Source organism: Ambystoma mexicanum, chromosome 6q (assembly GCF_040938575.1).
Source record: "Ambystoma mexicanum isolate Mex_15411 chromosome 6q, UKY_AmexF1_1, whole genome shotgun sequence".
NCBI classification, from domain to species: Eukaryota; Metazoa; Chordata; class Amphibia; order Caudata; family Ambystomatidae; genus Ambystoma; species Ambystoma mexicanum.
This window is the reverse complement of record NC_090937.1, coordinates 381089042-381108094: the sequence shown is the minus strand read 5'-3', so window position 1 is coordinate 381108094 and position 19053 is coordinate 381089042. Positions and strand designations below refer to the sequence as shown.

The 19053-nt window shown below is 44.3% G+C and overlaps 1 protein-coding gene across 3 annotated transcripts in view; it reads left to right on the top strand.

Moving 5' to 3' along the window:
* The window catches only part of LEF1 (lymphoid enhancer binding factor 1), a 309404-nt gene that overhangs the window by 209484 nt on the left and 80867 nt on the right, over positions 1 to 19053 (top strand). For all 3 annotated transcript variants that reach the window (XM_069630866.1, XM_069630867.1, XM_069630868.1), the window contains 3 exons: positions 463 to 588; positions 3749 to 3911; positions 11152 to 11259. In XM_069630866.1, coding sequence (XP_069486967.1) covers positions 463 to 588; positions 3749 to 3911; positions 11152 to 11259 — 397 coding nt within the window. The remainder of the gene's footprint in view (positions 1 to 462; positions 589 to 3748; positions 3912 to 11151; positions 11260 to 19053) is intronic.

Sequence of the window (19053 nt, the reverse complement as noted above, 5' to 3'; positions counted from 1 at the left end):
ATTAGAAGCATACATGCCAAAGCCATACATTGCAGTCTAGTGAAACGTTGCCAAATACCTGGGCAACGTTGGCAATGTGAAGGAAAACATTAATAGTGGGTGGCCGCCAGGGCCTAGCCAGAACCGCACACAGTGCCCGAGAGCCTCTGTTGTGCTTTCCATGTGGAATGCCTGCCATGGATCAGTGTGAAGTGTGAGGCTGGGTGGGTTGCAAGCCTTCTTGTGATGCGGTAGCCCACCGCACACGTTGTTAGAACCATGTGCTTTGCGTATGTTTGACTGTTGTCCCATGTGTGTAGGTGTGCTGTAGTCGTCCATTTCAAGCAAATGTCGCATTTACGTGGTTACTGCCATGGCGCCTTCTTCTAGTTGATAATGTGTATACGGTTCACACGTGCACTGCTCTCTTCATTACATGAGATTTTGCCGGTGCGATTCCCAGGTTGTTTCTTTCTGTTCCAGGTTTTCGCATCACATGGTTCATGGTCCAGGGGGGCCGCACACGACGGGAATCCCTCACCCGGCAATTGTCAATCCTCAGATTAAACAGGAGCACCCGCACAGTGACAGCGAGCACCTCATGCACATGTGAGTCCGTCTCCTTCCACCAGGCAAGCGGTTTCTGGAAGTTACAATGCATACGATGCATGGAGGTCGCGCTGTGGGGCGCCTTGGAAAGTCTCTGCAAGAGCCATGCCTGTTTTTCCAATCCATGCACGAGACCACTGAGAACACCCCTTGTTAATTGTAGTTGTAATTGGTTATTTATAACGCGCTTAATAGCCAGCGTTTTCTAAGCGCGGACCCGGGGATCGAACCTGTGTTGCTACGTGTCTGCTTTACGAAATGAGTACACAAGTTTCGCATAAATACTCAGTGTGTGTGTCATGGACACCCTGACTGCGTATTACTTCTAGATGGGCTGGCGAGGCCAGTCCCAATAGACAAACTCATTAGGCATGCAATACTCAAGAAGACACAACCCGCTCCACTGCTAGTCCTCAGAGCGCAGTGTCTCACGTACTCACAAAATTAACCCTTCATGATGTTTCCGGACACTGGTATTTCAACACTCTGTTTTCTTTAAGGTGAACATATCGCTCCAGCTGGTTAGCCCTTCTTAAAGAGCCTTATGTTAGCACTAGTACTAGTGACACGACCAGTAGTATTACTACTCCTAACACCAATTCAACAACTGGTAGTAGTATCACTATTATTAGCAGTACTAGTACTGCTACTGATAGTACCTAGTACTGCTGCTAGTAAAACATATGACACTGGTACCAGTAGTAGTGGTGGTGCTAATACTTCTATTTATGCTACCAGTAATTCTACCTCTCTATTACCAAGACTTCTACCACTGCTAATAAGAGTCCTGATACTGGTGCAATTACTAAAAGTATAGTATCACACGCCTGAGAGTAGTAATTCTACCGCTACTGTTACTGTTATTGATACTGCTAGGCCTGTTGCTGTCACTATTACTGATATGATTAGCATTGTTAGTGTTACTACTTCTTCTATGGGTACCATACTTGCTCCCGGCGGGGCAAGATATCTGGATATGAAAATTGTTGATGGAAGTACTGCTGTAATATACATTTAGGCTGCATCCCCTCTCCTCCTCTAATGTCACCCCATGTTTCAGGAACGGACGAAAGCTTCAATTAGTAACTGGCTTACAAAAATGTTAAAATATATATTAAGAGTTTTAGCTTGAGAAATGAAGAGAAGCTACAATGGTAGGCAGTCTTCAGAGCGCGTTTCCTGGGCTGCCTCTTAAAGACACTGCACAGGAAATGCTGCCTGCCGCCTAGGAAAGACCGGAAGTGATGTGATGGTGGTGGGGGAACGGGGTGCAGAGAAGGGCTGGCGAGTGGGGACATGTTTTCTCTAGGTGGGGCAGGCGGGGAAGGGGGTGCGATGGCCAAGATGTCGAGGAGGGCGGGGCAGGAAGGAAGCATATGGTAGGCTCTGGGGTTCAATCCCCAATGCAGCATTGGACATGGTAGTGAGGAGGGGCGTGAGGGAAGAATATGCCAAGATGGTTCAGGGGTGAACCCCCCCTGCTCCCTCAAGGGCATCAGAATCTCTTCCGTTGGAGGCTGCTCCAATGCGGTCAAAAAAAGCAGTCTTTTTTTGAGAGGCCGTCAACGGGCGTGGTAATGGCATAGAACCGATAAAACATCAACGGCAAGGCCAACATTTTATTTTTGTAAAAATGTTATGTACATTTTAAAACGAGCACATTGGTTTTCTGGTAGTACCCAAAGGTATATTCGTTCTCCATGTATGTTTTCAGGAAGTACATAAAAGTATATTCGTCTTCCATGTTTTATTTTGCAATCAGCTGATTGATGGATGGGCTGGTTTATGTAATTACCCCCAAAAGCCCTTGATGGTTATCCAAGACAGGGGTTCATCATTTTGATGCAATCGTTTGAAAACATGGAGCATATGGTATTGCTGTGCTTTTAAAATGTCATGACGCACACAGACTTTGTTTGCAGCATTGTGTTACTATGGAACATGTAAAGTAGCAATGAGAAGGCTGGGCTTTGCTGGTGGCCATGTTTTTCTATGTATCTGGTGCACAGGCCCTCATGGAGAAAGCATCTCCAAATGAAAGAAAATATCACATTAGACCTATGGTGGATAGGCTTTCCAAAGAAATGCATTTAACCATATCAAGCCTCTAGCAGAGCACAGGAGCTGCCGGGAAGCTTGGATTAGCGCAGGGCACTCCGACCTGTAGACCTGTGGCCTCTCTCATTTGGGATGATCTTCAGTTCTCCCAGCTGGGGTGCTTGTGCAAAATAACCATTTTGGAATGGGCATGACCCAGTGGAAACAAAATGGTGCCTGCTGCTCGTTCCTTGCCATGGTCACCCGATACTACCAATTCGCTCGGACCAAAACCAAAAGAACAGGTTTCAAGTTGTTCATATAAAGATAGTCAATTGCCAAAGTGTTAGAGCAGAAGGCAGATGGTATGTTCATGAAAACATGTGTATTAACGTTGGTTTCTGAGGCCTTTTTGCGCATGCAGGTGGTTTGTAATGCTGCATGTGCATGCCACGCTAAGTGCTGCATAAATATACACATGTATCTAGTGAGCACTGCTAGAGCGGATGGCACCGGGGGCGGGGGCGGAGGGGGGGATGCAATATACTCGAAAGCGTAAAGATGTGAATGGAAAGTCAATACACAGAACAAGAGCAAGTACCATCCGTGCTTCACTTTGCTTTTAGAGTCCCCCAGCTGCCCTAAGGTTACAGTAATTAGACCTCAAAGAAGTGTGACCGGGGATCAACTGGCACCCAGGGAAAACTACTGGAAGGGGAGCTGGAGCAGGCCCCGGGTTCCTCATCCCTCGCTCAGCCATTCTCTGCAGCTTCCCGCAGTATTTGCCTGTTCGCCATCAATCAGGCCGCCCCCGCTCTACTGCACCTTTAGAAAACACTGCTTTTTACGCTTATTACATTTGTGTCCAGTTCGTTGGATGAAAAGGAAAAGGGAAGAGCCCATTCGATTACTATTATTACGATTATTGTGTGTTTTAAGGGGAATCTGAAGTCGAGTTTAATGTTTCTACTTTTCTGTCTGTGGTCAGGGGATTTGTTCGACGCATGCTCTGTAAATGCCTCACGCTTTTCAGACTGCGGCACGGCATGCCCCCTGCACCTCTATGGATGAATCTAAACGTACGGCTTGTTTCCTCCAATCCCCTTGTACCCCATGCCTCCAGGAAGCCTCAACACGACCAGAGGAAGGAACAGGAGCCAAAAAGACCTCACATCAAGAAGCCTCTCAACGCCTTCATGTTATACATGAAAGAAATGAGAGCAAACGTGGTAGCAGAGTGCACGCTGAAAGAGAGCGCAGCCATCAACCAGATCCTCGGGCGCAGGGTAAGTGGGGGCACACTTCGCCGCATGCAGTCACCTTTCACACTCTCTTTATTACCGCCACCACCGTCCTTATGGACTTTGGGAATGGGTCTGAGTTTGCTGCAGGTGCATGTCACACTGCTGCGTAGCTGCCATTGTTGGAACACCTGAAGAAGAGATGCAGCTCCTGTGTTAACACTTAGGAGCTCATGTTCTTTAGGTGGTAGGGGCCCAGAATAAGGCTTTAACACCTTTCATTTACGTCACACTCCAATTTCAAGCATTTGTATGGCGGAAAGGAGGCACGGAACGCAACTTGCGTTTCTGCCACCTCCATCTTCTCTGCCATACAAATGCCCCAACATCTGCGCTGGCATGGATTTCCATACCGGCATAAATGCTGGAGATCCCTATGGGGATCCCACTGCTCTATGCAGCAGCATAAAGCAGGCGGACCCCATAGGGATCCATTGAAAACGCTCATGGCAGGGAGAGTGTACAATTACAATTGAACCCTCGCTAACATGCAAGCATATCAGAGGGTTTCATTTCAATTGGGAATTGGGAACATTGCTTACCGGCATAGCCCAGTTGAAATTAAACTCTCTTCGGGCAGGGTTCCATTTCAGTCATGAGTGCCACCTGCCAGGCGATCATGGCAAGCAGCACTCACAAACTAAAGTAAACGCTGAGTGCAAATCTGAAGGGCAAAAGGTGGTGTACTTGCTTGCAAGCTGCCTTTTGCCCTTTAAATTTGCCCCCGCAGTGCAAATGATGAAAAATTGGCAGCGGGGAGCCATTTACATTACAGTGTAAACATAACAGCTGTCCATCGCCAAATTACAATTTTTTTATAGAAAATGTCCCCCGTGGTAAACTTTGTCAATTTTACTGTTATTTGACATGGGCCTTCGGCATCCTTTGGAGCACACCACGGATAATTTCAGAACTACTTGCTTACATTCTATCTCTTCAAATAATTATGTATGGATTGTAGAATAAACTTGGTGTAGGTCCTCATCAAAAGCAAGATTGGGTGGGAGTGATTATATGCCGATTGCTTGATGAATGTGGTGCGGCTATGTGTTGAATTCGAGTCATACATGTTCTTATGCATGTGGTAGAACATATCATCTGCTTTCTCTGGGCACAAATATTTTTTATGGAAGGACTTCCTGTATGAACTTAGTGTGACAACCAGCTCTTCAGGCATTGTACTAAATTGCAGCAGCTCTGATAGCAGCTCCATCAGAGAAAAGTAGAAATGTTTATAACATGAGAATAAACATTCTATGACTCTTAAAAACAGCGTTTAGAAGATATGCATGGTTCTGAATCAGAAAACATCAGGATATAGTTCCACCTCAAAACATTCACGCAGAAGTAGGCAACCTGCAGCTGTTCAAATGTTCCCAGACCCTTCACTATTGACTATACAGCCTCGGGCTAGTCGGAGTTGTTTGCCAGATTTCCATTTTTGGCGACTCTGCTGTCCCAATTTATGGGACCCCTAAATGTTTTTTTTTTCCTATTGGTTTTTGAAAATACTTGTCTTTATTTTTATTACCAGGGCGACTTCTACTGAAGCGCCCCTGCAACTGCACCCCTTTCTGAAGTGCTGTCCCATCGTAGCCTATATGGCTTCTAGGACAGCATCCCATTTTGGGCCTAGGGTAATTTTATTACCCTATAATTGTGTTATGGGGTAGGCTTGTGGCAGCTGTAACTAAGCTTTTGCTCTACAGTGGGTGCAGTGCAATGTATCATTGTGGTGGCCACTGGTGTACCAAAGGCATTTTTTAAACCCTCCTCCCAGCCACAGCCATTGTGATTTGAGCTGTCTCTTTGTCTGTAGGGTACATCAGGCAAGACTAAAATGGCTGTTGTGCTATCATCGGCTTGCTCAGAGCCCAGCCTTGCACCCTCTAGTGGGGTTTAGACTGGCTTAGGCTGGTTTTCTGCACAATGCAGGCAAACTACACATTCTGTGTGGGTGGACCTGAGTGTTTGGTGGTTTTTAGGGTCAGCCTGTTTAGCTGGCTGCCAAAACCTTTCTGTGTCTGATTGGTATGTGATTGCAGGAATGGCTTATGCATGCACATGAGTGAATGTCCATATCTAAGAGAGACCCAGCACATTCCTCAAACAGAATTGCTGGAGAATGCTTCGAAGATGGGCTGCTGATTTTGAAGGCCAGGGCTTGCCATACTGTTCCTGTTTTTTTTGTTTCTTACCCAGATTTCTTTAAAGGCTGGTTAAAGTCCTACCTGGGCTATTCCTCCCCCTCCTCCTCCTCCCAGTCCTCCTTGGTGGCTTGACAAGCTGTTGCATGCTGGGACAGTTTATGGGTTGCATTGTTGTTTCCCTGAGAAATTGTCTTGTGTGAAGTGCCTCAGTGTTAGGTGCTTCCCTGGCCCAGTAGCGATCCACTTCAGCTCCACCATGGCTTGTCCGGTTGCACCCATCATGGGACCATTGTTTGTTGGCTGACTGCCCCATTTTGTCCCTCAAACTACTCTGATCTCCTTGATTTGGTTCTGTTGTCCTCCTTGTGCACATCACTGCTTTGACTTCTGGCTGGTGGGTCTTAGCTTCTCCTCTGTCCACATATGTAGTGTAGAACAAGTGCTTACCTGGTTTTAACCTTTAAAACTGGCTTGCCTCGGGACCTCGTTCCTCGTTCCATTAATTCCTATGAAGAAATTTTACAAACTTTAATTGTCCTCCAAAAGTGACTTACCTGAACCTTAACACACACAGGTGAAGCATGGGGTAGGGTGATTCAAAAGAAAGCACTAAATGATCTAAGATTGAACAACTTCTTTCCCCAAGGAAGGACTGCGCTGACCCTATATGGAAATCCTCTTGCCTTAGGCGGCGTTGATGTGCCAACTATCTAATAGGGATAGAGAAGGAAAACTGGGCCTCTATTCCACTACTAAAAGAGCTTTATCAAACTCTACCTGATTTGTTCCCATCAAATGTCTCTAAATATATGCATTCAAAGGCCACCTAACTCAGTTAATGCAACTCCATAAACTTAAGGACTGGTTTGCTTGTAGTGTCACCCAGGGGCATTTGAATGGGGATTTGACAATGTATTGGACCCTCGCCTAGGTGTGCACCCTTAAGGTACTGTTTTATGTGTGTGATACTTCACACCGATTGCATCCACATACAGCCATATGTATTAAAAATGGCAATTCCTTGTGCTTATGGATCCCTTTACGCACACTCATAAAGGATATCCCACGTAGGTCAACCGGTTTCGGTGGATCATGAGTAGCTTCACACCTTCTTCAGGACCAACAAGATTGCTTCCAACCTGTTACCAAGTCACTGGGGTCCAGTGAACTTCAAAGACTCAGACTTAGTAGAGAGAGATATAAATGTCATCTAAATCAAGAGGGTCAACATGAACAGCTTACTTTTACCCTTCAACACTGCAAATCATTCACAAGCTAATTGCTTAAATATGGTCTACAGCCATATTGAATAGCATAAAGGATCCTGCCATTGCAACAATGCCTACCTTAAACATCCAAATCGACATGCATTTTAATGTGTTCACCGGTTCAGCGGACATGTAGTCATCTAGGATTCCTGTTTTTCCAATGCAGTCGGGTTATTCCTATGAACACATGGACCAACAGGGGGTATATTTACCCTATCTGGACACGCTTACTCAACCAAAACAAAAAATAGACCAAAGAGGTTCTTACCTCATAGTATGTTTCACTGCTTTTAATTTTATTTGCATGTGGTAGAGTGTTTGATATCTCGCTGATGCCCAAGGCAGAGCCCATGCACAGTAGAGCTCATTAGATTTCACCCATATCTATAATAACAAGGGGGAAGCATGAGAGATATCAGGATCTTTAACAAATATGGTATCATGCCTGCTTGTGTATTCAAGCCACCCGTGATAAAAGCCATCGGCGCGGCTACCGTGCCGACGAATCCCCGCTACCCGTCTTACCTTATTGTGATCGATTGAGATGTGGTCTCTGCCGCAAGTACGCTAGTTTGAATACTCAGCTACCGTCAGAAAAGCGCGTGGCACTTGTCTGAAGCCATCACATAAGGACATGTGATTCTAATCATGTGTGTAGCCCAAGTCCCTAGTCTGGGTACCCCTGTCAGCCGGGCGCCATTTTTGAAGTGGTCCATACCTATAGAAATTACATAGAATACATCTCCTCCTCCGTTTATATATGTCATAGATTGAATGAAAAGACAAGTGAAGTAGGGACGCTTATTCAAAGATGGTCAAAGAGTAACTCAATGTTACATTTGCTACTGTTTCATTTATCACGCTGGTAACATCTTAGCGGTATACTGCAAATGTTGAAGACTAGTGATCAGTCAAGGAGTATTAGCACTGGACAAAACTCGTAGACTGTTCATGCAACTGCGTTATTGGACCCGGTATCTCCCCAACTCCAACTGATTTTGTCCGAAACCATCTGCAAAAGGGTTGTGCTTACAACCCAAATTATACACAAACCAGAACCTGACTTGCGGCCCTGTTCATCTCACCAATGTGGCCAAATCATGCCATTGTATTCCTTCATTAAGCCCGTTGATATGGGATTTGAGGCAAAATTTGCACTGCTGGTCCTTGCGTAAAAGCAAGGCAAAGAAATCCCCTCCTCTCCTGGGCGGCTGCATCTTCTCCAGTATGGTCCATTTAAATTCCTCTGCTCGATGTCGCTTCTCGAGGAAATGTTCCACTAGTGGTGCTGCCATTTTCCTAGTCCTGATACATGAGCTATGTTCAATAAAAGATTTTTATTTTTGACAGGTCTTTCAGTCATCCCCACATAGGCCAATGGACATGGGCATGTAATAATGCATATCAACCCTGAGGTGTTACATCTAGTAGAGGTATTTTGGGTCCATGGGTAATGCCAGCCAATATCAGTCCTCGTACTCCTGCTAGTCTGTGCACAGACAGAACATGATCCACACTGAGCATGTCCAGTAGCTGGGTTGCTAGACCACAATGTGAGCTGTTTGTCTGTGTTGCTGTCTTCGCTGAAGGATTGTGGTATGGTGTGCACCAATTTATCACAAAGGTTCTGGCTTCTAGTAATTGCAAAATGTGATTTCTGCAAACTGCTTTTTACAGTGTTCAGAATAGGCCACAGCCTCAGAGTTTCCTTCTTGACTTTATTAAAGAGAGGAGAATAACTCAATAATGCAGTAATTATTGTATCATTTTGTGGTTTTTGTTGCTTCTGTAGAGTGACATCTCTAAGCATGTTACATGCCCTTTTAGCTGCCCGGAGAAAAACTTTCTTAGGGTATCCTCTCTCCTCAAGTTGTTGGGACAGAACTTGGGCCTGAGATTTTTATTCTTCCAAACCTGAGCAAGATTTCTTAAACCGTAAGAATTGACCAAACAGTGAGTTCTAGGATGGTAACTAATAAATAAAAGCAAAGAATTGCGATCAGTAAGATGGTCGTTTTGAGACCCCCTGATGCCACAGCAATACTCAAATCCAAAACATTGATCGCTGTATGACTGAACTCACAGAAGAACTTCAAAAAAGGGTTCCTAGCATCAATCCAGTCATATGAAAAGACATCAAGTCTTGATCATTACCCTCAAAGATCATGAAAACATTGTCAATATATAATGCTTCCATATCTGAATCGATGTTCTAGACGGATTAGTTACTGGATAGATGTGAGTCTCCTCAAATTGTTCAACATAAATGTTGGCAAAGTTAGGGGCAGACATAGCCCCATAGTCATACCAGATATCCACTGAAACAAATCTTCATTGTAAGGGAAACCATTTTTGTAAGAGCAATCTTGGTCAATTGTAAAATGAAAATGGCTGGAACACCCTCTAACTTTATACTCTTAATAGTTTTGTATTACCTGTTGGGTGGCTTGCTTAAGAATCCTTGTATAAAGCCACTTGATGTCCATTGTCACTAGAGCTTGTCGTTGGATCAAACTCAATGGAACACAGCGTGTTCAACATGTCTGTGGAGTCTCTAACATACTATTTCATTTTGGGAATCTCATCTTTCAGAAAATGATCTATGACTTGGGAGAGTGGTTCAAGAATGGAATGTATCATGGAAACAATTGGGCACCGTAGTGGTGGAGAGATACCTTTATGTATTTTACAGAGAGTGTACCAGACCGGGATCCATGGTAATTTAGGGGTCAAAAACTCTGCCTCTTTCGCAATTATGTATCCCTCAACCTCCTCCTCAATTATCGGGGCAATGAGGCCTGAACCATGTCATTTTTCATTGGTCTGCCCTTGAATCCCTGGTGCTTTACACCAAATACTGGAATTTTAGCAATAACCCCTATTTATTACAGATGTATATGTAATAAATCACTGCACTACACTCCTGCATAATGAAATGTATGAAGTGACATTGTCTGCCCTTTCTTACATCTATCCATCCCTAGAAGTGTAATGAGACAATGTAGGCTTACTATTATTACTCGCATCCTTTTCAAAATGTTGGTGGGGGGTTTTAGGCAAGGTTTAGAAGCATCCACCCCATCTCTCCCTCTAGGTACTGTGTTTGGTATATGGTCTATATGTGTAATGATTTTAATATGACTAAAGGCTTGGGGATTACAGTGACAGTTCATATACTGGCATTATGAATTCTAAACATGACTAAGTAATGTGTGTCGCTTGTGTCGAGGGATCCCTTTTTCTCCCCATTTCTTTGCATTATGATGTACCGAGTTGGCCATCAAGTATAGGTCGTCTATTTAGCTACAGGAGTGGGATGGGTCGTCCTCGGTCCTATACTATTATTTATTTAGACATATATACATATACCCCCCATCTAGCCAAATAGTGGCCTAAAGGAAACCATTTGCCACTTTGCCTTCCTCCTTCGCCCAGACGTTTACTGATGGATTCAGATGGGATACTTTGGTCTGCACTCATTAGAAACCATACACCAACTTGGCTAATCTGAACAGGATATTTCAGGCTCAAAGATACTCCTACCATCTCTGCACGGAAACAGTATCCTCATCAGGACAGACATAATGGTTGTCGCAGAAGCTGCCAATCCTCACAACGTCAATTTTTCAAATTGCAAAGGGTGTAATGAAAAACGATTACAGGCACTCCTTTTCATATTCTCCCAGGTATAGTAGAAAGTCATCTGGGATTGCCAAATTAGACTGGTTGTGATAAAGTAATACATACGTGACCCCAGTACATAGAATTTGCTATGTTAACACTGTTGCATCTTGCTCTTGTTTTCAGTGGCATGCGCTCTCCCGTGAAGAACAGGCTAAATATTACGAATTAGCCCGAAAAGAAAGGCAACTACACATGCAGCTCTACCCCGGCTGGTCCGCAAGAGACAACTACGTAAGTCTTTGACATGATTTATTTGTGATATTTATGGGCGGCACACTGGGTGCAAGTGGGGCATGTCAATGAATCCCAAACTCTTGGGCTTTACCTGGTATTCAGTAGCTGCTTAAACTGAAATTAGTCAAGCATATTAGATTGTTTCCAAATAATGGAAGGGTTGGGGAAAAATGAGCCACTTGGCCAGTTGCACAAACAACAAATGTATGTTGCCATGGGTTGTACAAAACTCACATACAGGGAGGGACCAACAGACTCCATGTCAGGTCTGCAATCTTTGCCTCTCCAGATTGTTTTTTGATTTGACTACTATTTAACTCAGCCCACCCCAGCAAAGTCGATAGTGAAGGTTCATGGACGCCTTAGTCCAAAACATGTGGAGAGCCACAGGTTTCAGATCTTTTGACCGATGTCGAAGAGTTACTCAGCAGCAGGTGCGTCACGAGTTGCAACAAATACCCATGTGAAGTTGGCTGCTTATACCCGCTAGCTCCACTCTCTCGCGAGTCAGTCATCTTCTATTAGTTAAAATATGTGTCCCTGCAGAGGAAGTGGCTCTGAAAGTAGAGGACGACCTAAATAATGTATGAAGATATAGGCATCACGCTAGTCTTATTCCACCATGGATTACAGGGCTTTGGGGGTGTAAATGATGTCAGCATTGATGGGGATTGGGAATGGGGTTGGCGTTTTAGCTATATTTTTCATAATTGTCAGGGTACTGTGAGGCCGTGCAGGGGAATGTACAGGGAAAATATGGGACCTGTCCAACAACCTCACGCTTCAAATATGACTTTGCGTTCCTTGTTATCTATTTAGTGTATTTAGAATATAATCTGATTAAAAAAATGATACCAAATATAAAACTTACTGTGGCCTGACTTGTAATGTACTATAGATAAGTAAATAGTCATTTATACTGGGCCAGCCAGCAGAGTGGTGGCCTCCCGGAGTTATGGGCCTACACCTAGGGTAACTAGACCTCAATCTGCAGTGGCCAGAGGGAAAATGGGGACAAGCGAGAAAAGTGGGGTGGGCCAGTAGGTGCAGATAGTTCTGTGGGGGGATATCAAGATAGAAGAGGAATATGGGGTAGCGTGCTTGTTTTTGCTTGCTTGTCTGAGCCCTAGCATGCAGCGTATAAAGTGTGAGTTGTTGATCAAGAAGTAGGGTGGACCGTGTTGAGCCAGTCGTCGCTGTGTGTTATTGGCAGGTCTGTGGACTTCATTGAAGTGCGAGTGTGGTGTGTGTGGTTGCATGGCGGGTTACGGATGTGATATATTATCAGTATGTTTTTCTTTGTTTGCTTTGAATCAAAGCAAAAAATAAAGGTATTTATTTTGATTTTATTTTATATTTTATCTTAACGCACAGGATGTCTACCAAAATGTGGGCCAGCCCTCTTGCGGAGGCCATTCGGAAGGTGTTGGTCTTGAAGGATGAAATACATTTTTCCCAAAATAATCATTCATACATCTCACGCAACCAACATAATGTTACATTCTATTTCACCATACACTCTGCATCTCCTTAAATCTCCTACCACACTTCCCTTCACACTCACTGCTTTGATTGATTAATATAACAAATAAAAAATGACATTTAAGCAATTGCAGCATAAAACAAGTCTGTTAAAAAAAATAACAATTCACAACACACAGCTTGTTTTCAGCTTGTTTTCAGCTTGTTTTCAGCTTGTTTTCATAAACCACTCGATAGATGAATAAGGTGTAAACCTTACCTCGCAACCCCAGGCAATCAAAATGAATGGCCCAAAGGGCTTTGAAACATCTTGCTTGCAGTATAAAGCGCTTTGAAAGCAACCAAAATAATAATATAAAACTTGCTTTTCTGTTAGCCTACGCCCAATCCTAAAAATATTAAACATTAAATTCAAAGTTTGCATTTTACCAGCATTTCAGCTAAATGGCAAACACCCAAACTCAAGTGCAATAGTTTCCCACAGCCTATAAACGTCCATTGGACCAGACACTATATTTTTTTCAAGGACCTGGTGTGGAGAGAAAGAACTGGTGATCTTGTCCAAACACTCTGGTGATCATGCCTAAAGTCTCTGGTGCTCATGTCCAAAATCTCTGGTTATAATGTCTAATGTCTCAGGTGCACATGTCCAAAATCTCTGGTTATCATGCATAAAGTCTCTGGTTATCATGCCTAAAGTCATTGGTGATCATGTCTAAAGTCTTTGGAGATCATGTTTAAAGTCTCTGATGATCATCTGTAAAGTCTCGTCTGATCAACTCTAAAGTCTCTGATGATCATGTCTGAAGTCTCAGGATCATCTCTAAAGCCTCTGGTGATCTTCTCTAAAGTCTCTGGGGATCATTTCTAAAGTCTCTGGAGATCATCTCTAAAGTCTCCTCTGATCATCTCTGAAGTCTCTGATAATCATGTCTAAAGTCTCTGGTGATCATCTCTAAAGTCACAGGTGATAATGTCTGAAATCTCTGTTAATCATCAATAAAGTCATTGGTGATCTTCTCTAAAATCTATGGTGATCATGTCTAAATTCTCCGGTGATCATGTCTAAAGTCTCTAGTGGTCATGTCTGCCCAACAGCAATTATTTCTGCCAGGTCAAGCTCTTCTCATCCTGCCAAATGGAACCTGGTTAGAGAATGCCATAGTGTGGCGGCCAGGGGCAGCCGGTGTTGGCAGGGTAGAGTGCTTCACTAGAGCTCCAAAGCTGTTCAGTACCTTAACTTCATTTTCCAAAAGGGAGTGAGGGGCATGTGTTCCATTTGGTCCCCTTTAGCAGTGCACAACTTCACATTAAGATAAGGTGAATTGATGAGGCCAAATCACCAAGGACACCATGTTGCATTCCAGAGCTATCCTCTTATAAATCATTGTCTTGTGTTTCTATATTAACACTAGCAAGTGTTCTCTCATGATGCTATATCTAATCTAAGAACCTACACTCACACATTGAACCATACATGGAAAACTCAGCCAGTCGTGGATCACATGCCTCCTCCTTCACCACCACAAAGGACTATAGTGGAAGTGACATCACACACATGTTGACATCACAAAATGTGATGTGAAGTGACATTTTTTCCTTGTTGACATCACAGAAAGTGATGCCACATGGCCTTTGTTGACACCATCACAAGTGATGTTGCGGATTGAAAACAACTTAACAAGTTTACCTTTAATAAAATAATTTCTAAAGCAGACAAAAGGCTATTTTATTTCCTAACCATATTTCAACTTGAGCGCTGTCTTGATATGTCCTGGGAGGTTAATGATATAGCAGGGGTAAGCCCAGAAGAACCAACATAAGCCGGGGCACTTCCATATGGCCAGTTACTGTCATCTTGTGGTAGGTATTGCCTCAAACACGAGGGCATTCATTCTATACCACAATCCTAGGTGCTGCCATAACATGCCAAGTGCATTGTACTGTATGCAGTTACTTCCAATATATGTCTTCCATAGCCTCATGGTAAGCCTGACATATTTCTCGGAAATGCCATGTAATGCTGGTTAGTATCTGGTCTGGTCCTCACGTGTAGGCCACAGACTCACACGTTCACTTTTTCTGATCATATGCCCAATGCACACACAATTGCCTCTATAATGCCATTGAATGTTAGGTAATGTCTCTTAATAACATCATGATTTTAAATAGTGCTTCCTCTTGCCTATAAGTGATGTAATAACATGTTATTATTACCCAATGTAATGATTATGAATTTATCATCCTCAGAAGGATGATGGGCTGAGTCGGTCCTGCCGAATTTCAAAGTTTCAAGTGCAAGCTGGATGCAGGTCTGAGCCAAGCACTTAGCTCATGGCGCTATCCACCATGACAATTCACCTTGACAAGGCTACCCTATGCTCTGCGACTCTGCTGCTCCCCTTCTCTGCGCTTATACAAAATCGGACCATGTTTCCAACTTTGAATATCACTTCACTGGCTCTGCCGGGGCCCACACATTTATTTTAAGTTATCCTGTCTCCACTCCAAGGCCTTCAAACTGTCTGAGTCTTAAGGGAAACTTATCTGAGGCTCATGCAGTGCCAGGTGCAAGGCCCTTTTCTGTAGGCACCAAACTGGAAAAAACCTACACCCTCAGCCGGGTCTTCACCCATGCTCCTTCTCGGATCTGAAGGGAACTGCACCAGCTGACACCTGGCTGCCATTTCGCCACCATTGTAAATCACTCCTCTCGTAGCCAGGATTGTCTAACTAGTGGGGCCTGAAGCTAATGTAGTTATGTAGTCGGGCCCACTGCAGTGACATTAACCACTGTAAATGGCCACACAGCACTGCTGAGTGGGCATTCACAGATTTTGGGTGGGCCTTTCCTGCTCGGGCCCTACCCTGTCTACGCCTCTGCTCCTAGCCCCTCTGAATCTCTTCCTCTTTTCAATGTTTTCACTGTAACCACCGTGTACAGGATTGACGATGTGTGTCGCCATACTTGCTACTTCAGTGGAGAGGAGTGACTGCTTTCCCAGAAATGTACTTCTACTTCCGAGTAATCCAGCGAGCACTCGTTGCACTCTTCTTCTACTTCTTCTTGTTCAAGCTTGGAATGTTCTCCACCGCCCTGGGTGGGTTAGGTGGGCACCATACACAGGTGTAATAAGGATGACAGTCGCATGATGACAGTAACAGCCTTTTTAGTCACATTTCTGGCAGTAAAGTGCAACTAGACTGTAGCTCCCAGAATGCATTAGTTCGGTCAGTGAAAGCTCAGGATTCTGAGCATGGCGTTCCCGGTGACAGGAAGTCTCCCGGCATCCATTGGCCTTCACAGCATTTGTGTCCTTCTTCTGAAACATCTGTCTGTGATTTCCTTTGTGCCCAGGAGCCATGTTGTCGTGAACGTGGAATCCCGCGTGCAGCTGCTTTAGGTTGGAATGCGCGCTGTACCACATCTTAAGAGCGGAATGTACGTTCTGTCATCATCCGTCATCCTTGGTGCTAGGTCGTAAATAGTTTTTCTTTTCTTTTTATTCGAAAATGTGCGAAAGGGAAAAACGTGGGACTTAAAAAAGGTGCTTCAGGAAAAATAACACCTCTGTCTTGTTAAATCTCATTAGGAGCCAATGGGAGAGCGGAGGCTGTGTGATGCTTTGAGCCGCTCCATGTACCCTTTGGCAGATCATGGCGCCTCACAGGCATGCTCCACATGTCCCTGTGCGATATGTGTATTATAAATTATCGTTGCAAGGCAACCCCTCAACATTGGAGACCGCAATGTATGCGCCAACTGGACGCTAGGCCCAGCACCCACTGATTCTATACGACCTAGGAGGACAACAGAGTTTTGTAGAACATTCCTTGACTGCGGCGCTAGCCCTTTTCCCCCTTTCCACCCTCGTGCCCCACCTGCCACATTATGAGTGAACCCTCATGGTGAATCTGGTATTAGTTTATCTATTTACTTGACGTTCAAACAACATCGGGTTGACTTGGGTTCAAGTATGTGTCAATGTCAGAACAAATACATACCCCGCCAGCGGGGAAAGGCCAAGCTCGCTGCAATATCCATAGAAATAGGACGCTGTGATCTCTGCGGTTCAGAGGGACAACGTGTCCGGTTTGCTTTCCTGGCTAATTCTCCTTTTGGCGAAGTTTGGAATTCTCCTCTTTTTCCTTCAGATTGTGTTGATGCTACTCGGTTAACCACGAGAATGCTGTGTTTATTTTTAAAGGACCCCTATGTATCCTCTGGAAATGTGAGTTCATCGGTTTACTGTCTTCAGAGGTTTGGATCCCCATTGTCTCAGAATGATAATTAAAGGAGAGCTTGGCAGCTGTTAGTAATTTATAGCCACCCAGAGCCAGGCTGTAAAGCTGATGCAGCCTAATACCTGTTAATTCCACTGCGGAACGAACGGCATAGCTAGCAGGTAACTCTTTCCCTGTAATTATTTGGGGGGTGATTCTGTTTGGACAAAATATGATGCAGGCATGCTGTAAATGCCTCTTGCTGAGAACTGCACAGCAGCTACAAATAGTAGGGTTTGGGGCATTTTTTGTTGTTGCAGCCCTGGGGTTGGATTCTGGTGCTCTTATTCACATGGAGTGCTGTCTTTGCCCAGAGGCCCCTGACTGCAAAATGGATGCCTTGTTTGCAGCCGCAGGGGATCTGAATTAGGTTTGGGTTGCGTAAGCACAGGGCCATCAAAGGATGTTGCATTTTCATTTTGTTGTGGAGCCTTTAGGACGTTTAGGCCATCCACTGCTGCTCAATTGGGGGGGGGGGGGGGCAGGCTACCAAGACCAGGATTGTTTCAGATGAATAGTATGAGTTAAATTTGTTGATGGCATAGTATTGGTGGTTGAGGTTGGGGTCGCTGATGACCGTAAGCAGCTGTGGGGGGAGATGTTAATGGCCGCAGGTGGCAGTGGTGATCTTTACAAGACGGCATGAGGCTTGACAGCAGTTGTAGGGGACTGTATATTGACGAATCAGCTGAGAATAATTGGAGTGTGAGGAGTCATCTGCAACTCCTGCTAGATTGCATTGTCCAGGAGGAGTGCTTCACCCCAGAAGGGTTGCTTGGAAAGGAGATCTGTGCAGGGCCTCAATTAAGGCCTTGCTGGATGTTTTGAAGTCCAGAAGAAGCCAAAATGCTTCCACTAAACAGGAGCCAGGAAGTCAAATGCTTCCACAGCCTATCCTATCATTACAACCCGTCTTGGGAGGATAGCTCAGGGGCAACGCGCTCACCTTGGAAGCAAGACGACATGGAGCACCACATGTTCAATACCCAGGTCCGCGCTTAGAAACCTCTGGGTATTAAGCGCGTTATAAATAACCTATCATATCTTATATCATATCAGGTGCAATGTGTTTGTGATATGACTCCCCATTGTGGACCATGGAAGGTATTCCTACATTTGTTTGCCCTGGAAGTCACTTCTTCTTGACATTTTTAGCATGGATGCGTTTTGACTTAGAAAATGTAATTAACTAAAGTGCTGGTTGTGAGAAGAATGCACATTTCTGATGCTAAAGCTTTTTAACCCCTGGAGAGCAAGAGTTTGAAGGTCTGCTTCCTCCAGAGCTGGTTAATGTGAAGGCAGACATGTGTTTGCAGTTGACACATTTCCCCTTCTACATGTCGCGCTCTTTTGGATGCTATACGATGGACCTAGATATGCAAAATTAGGATGGGGTAAAAAAGGGCTTCAGAAACATTTCAATACATTTGGCTGTGCCATATTTGTGTTTTCTAGAAAGGCATTCCCCTCCAAAAGAGGAATCGGGTCCCGATTTGAGTATAGTTAGATACACACAAAATGTCTGGAAGAATGTGTGTTTTTTGTCATTTGGAATTATACAGACATACTGTGTAAAGTAATTCAATAAAAGTACTACTTTTGTAATCTCGGCTGACGTGTAGTTTGCTCTTTGCCACAATATGAAACCCTGCATTGTGGCCTGCCACCTCCCACACATTTGTTTATTTTTTCCCATTCCTGATATGCCTAAAATGCCTAAAATAAAACTAACTGCACTTCCCTACGCTCCCACAGTTTTGTGCTAGATGCAGATTGCGCAAAAAGGATTATCCATGCCCCACATGTCACATTACCTGCAATACTGTTCTGCAGTGTGGACACTATGGACCTGATTCACAGAGCATTTTCCAATGGGGTTTTGCCATTATGAAACGCTTCTGTGAATTAGGCCCTGAATGCCATATGCAAGATGGCTGCCAAACTTTGAAAAAAGGATCAGTCTTTTGATCAGTGGTGGCTGGTGACTTCGAAAGGTGGTGGGGCACACATTTCTCCAGTCAAATT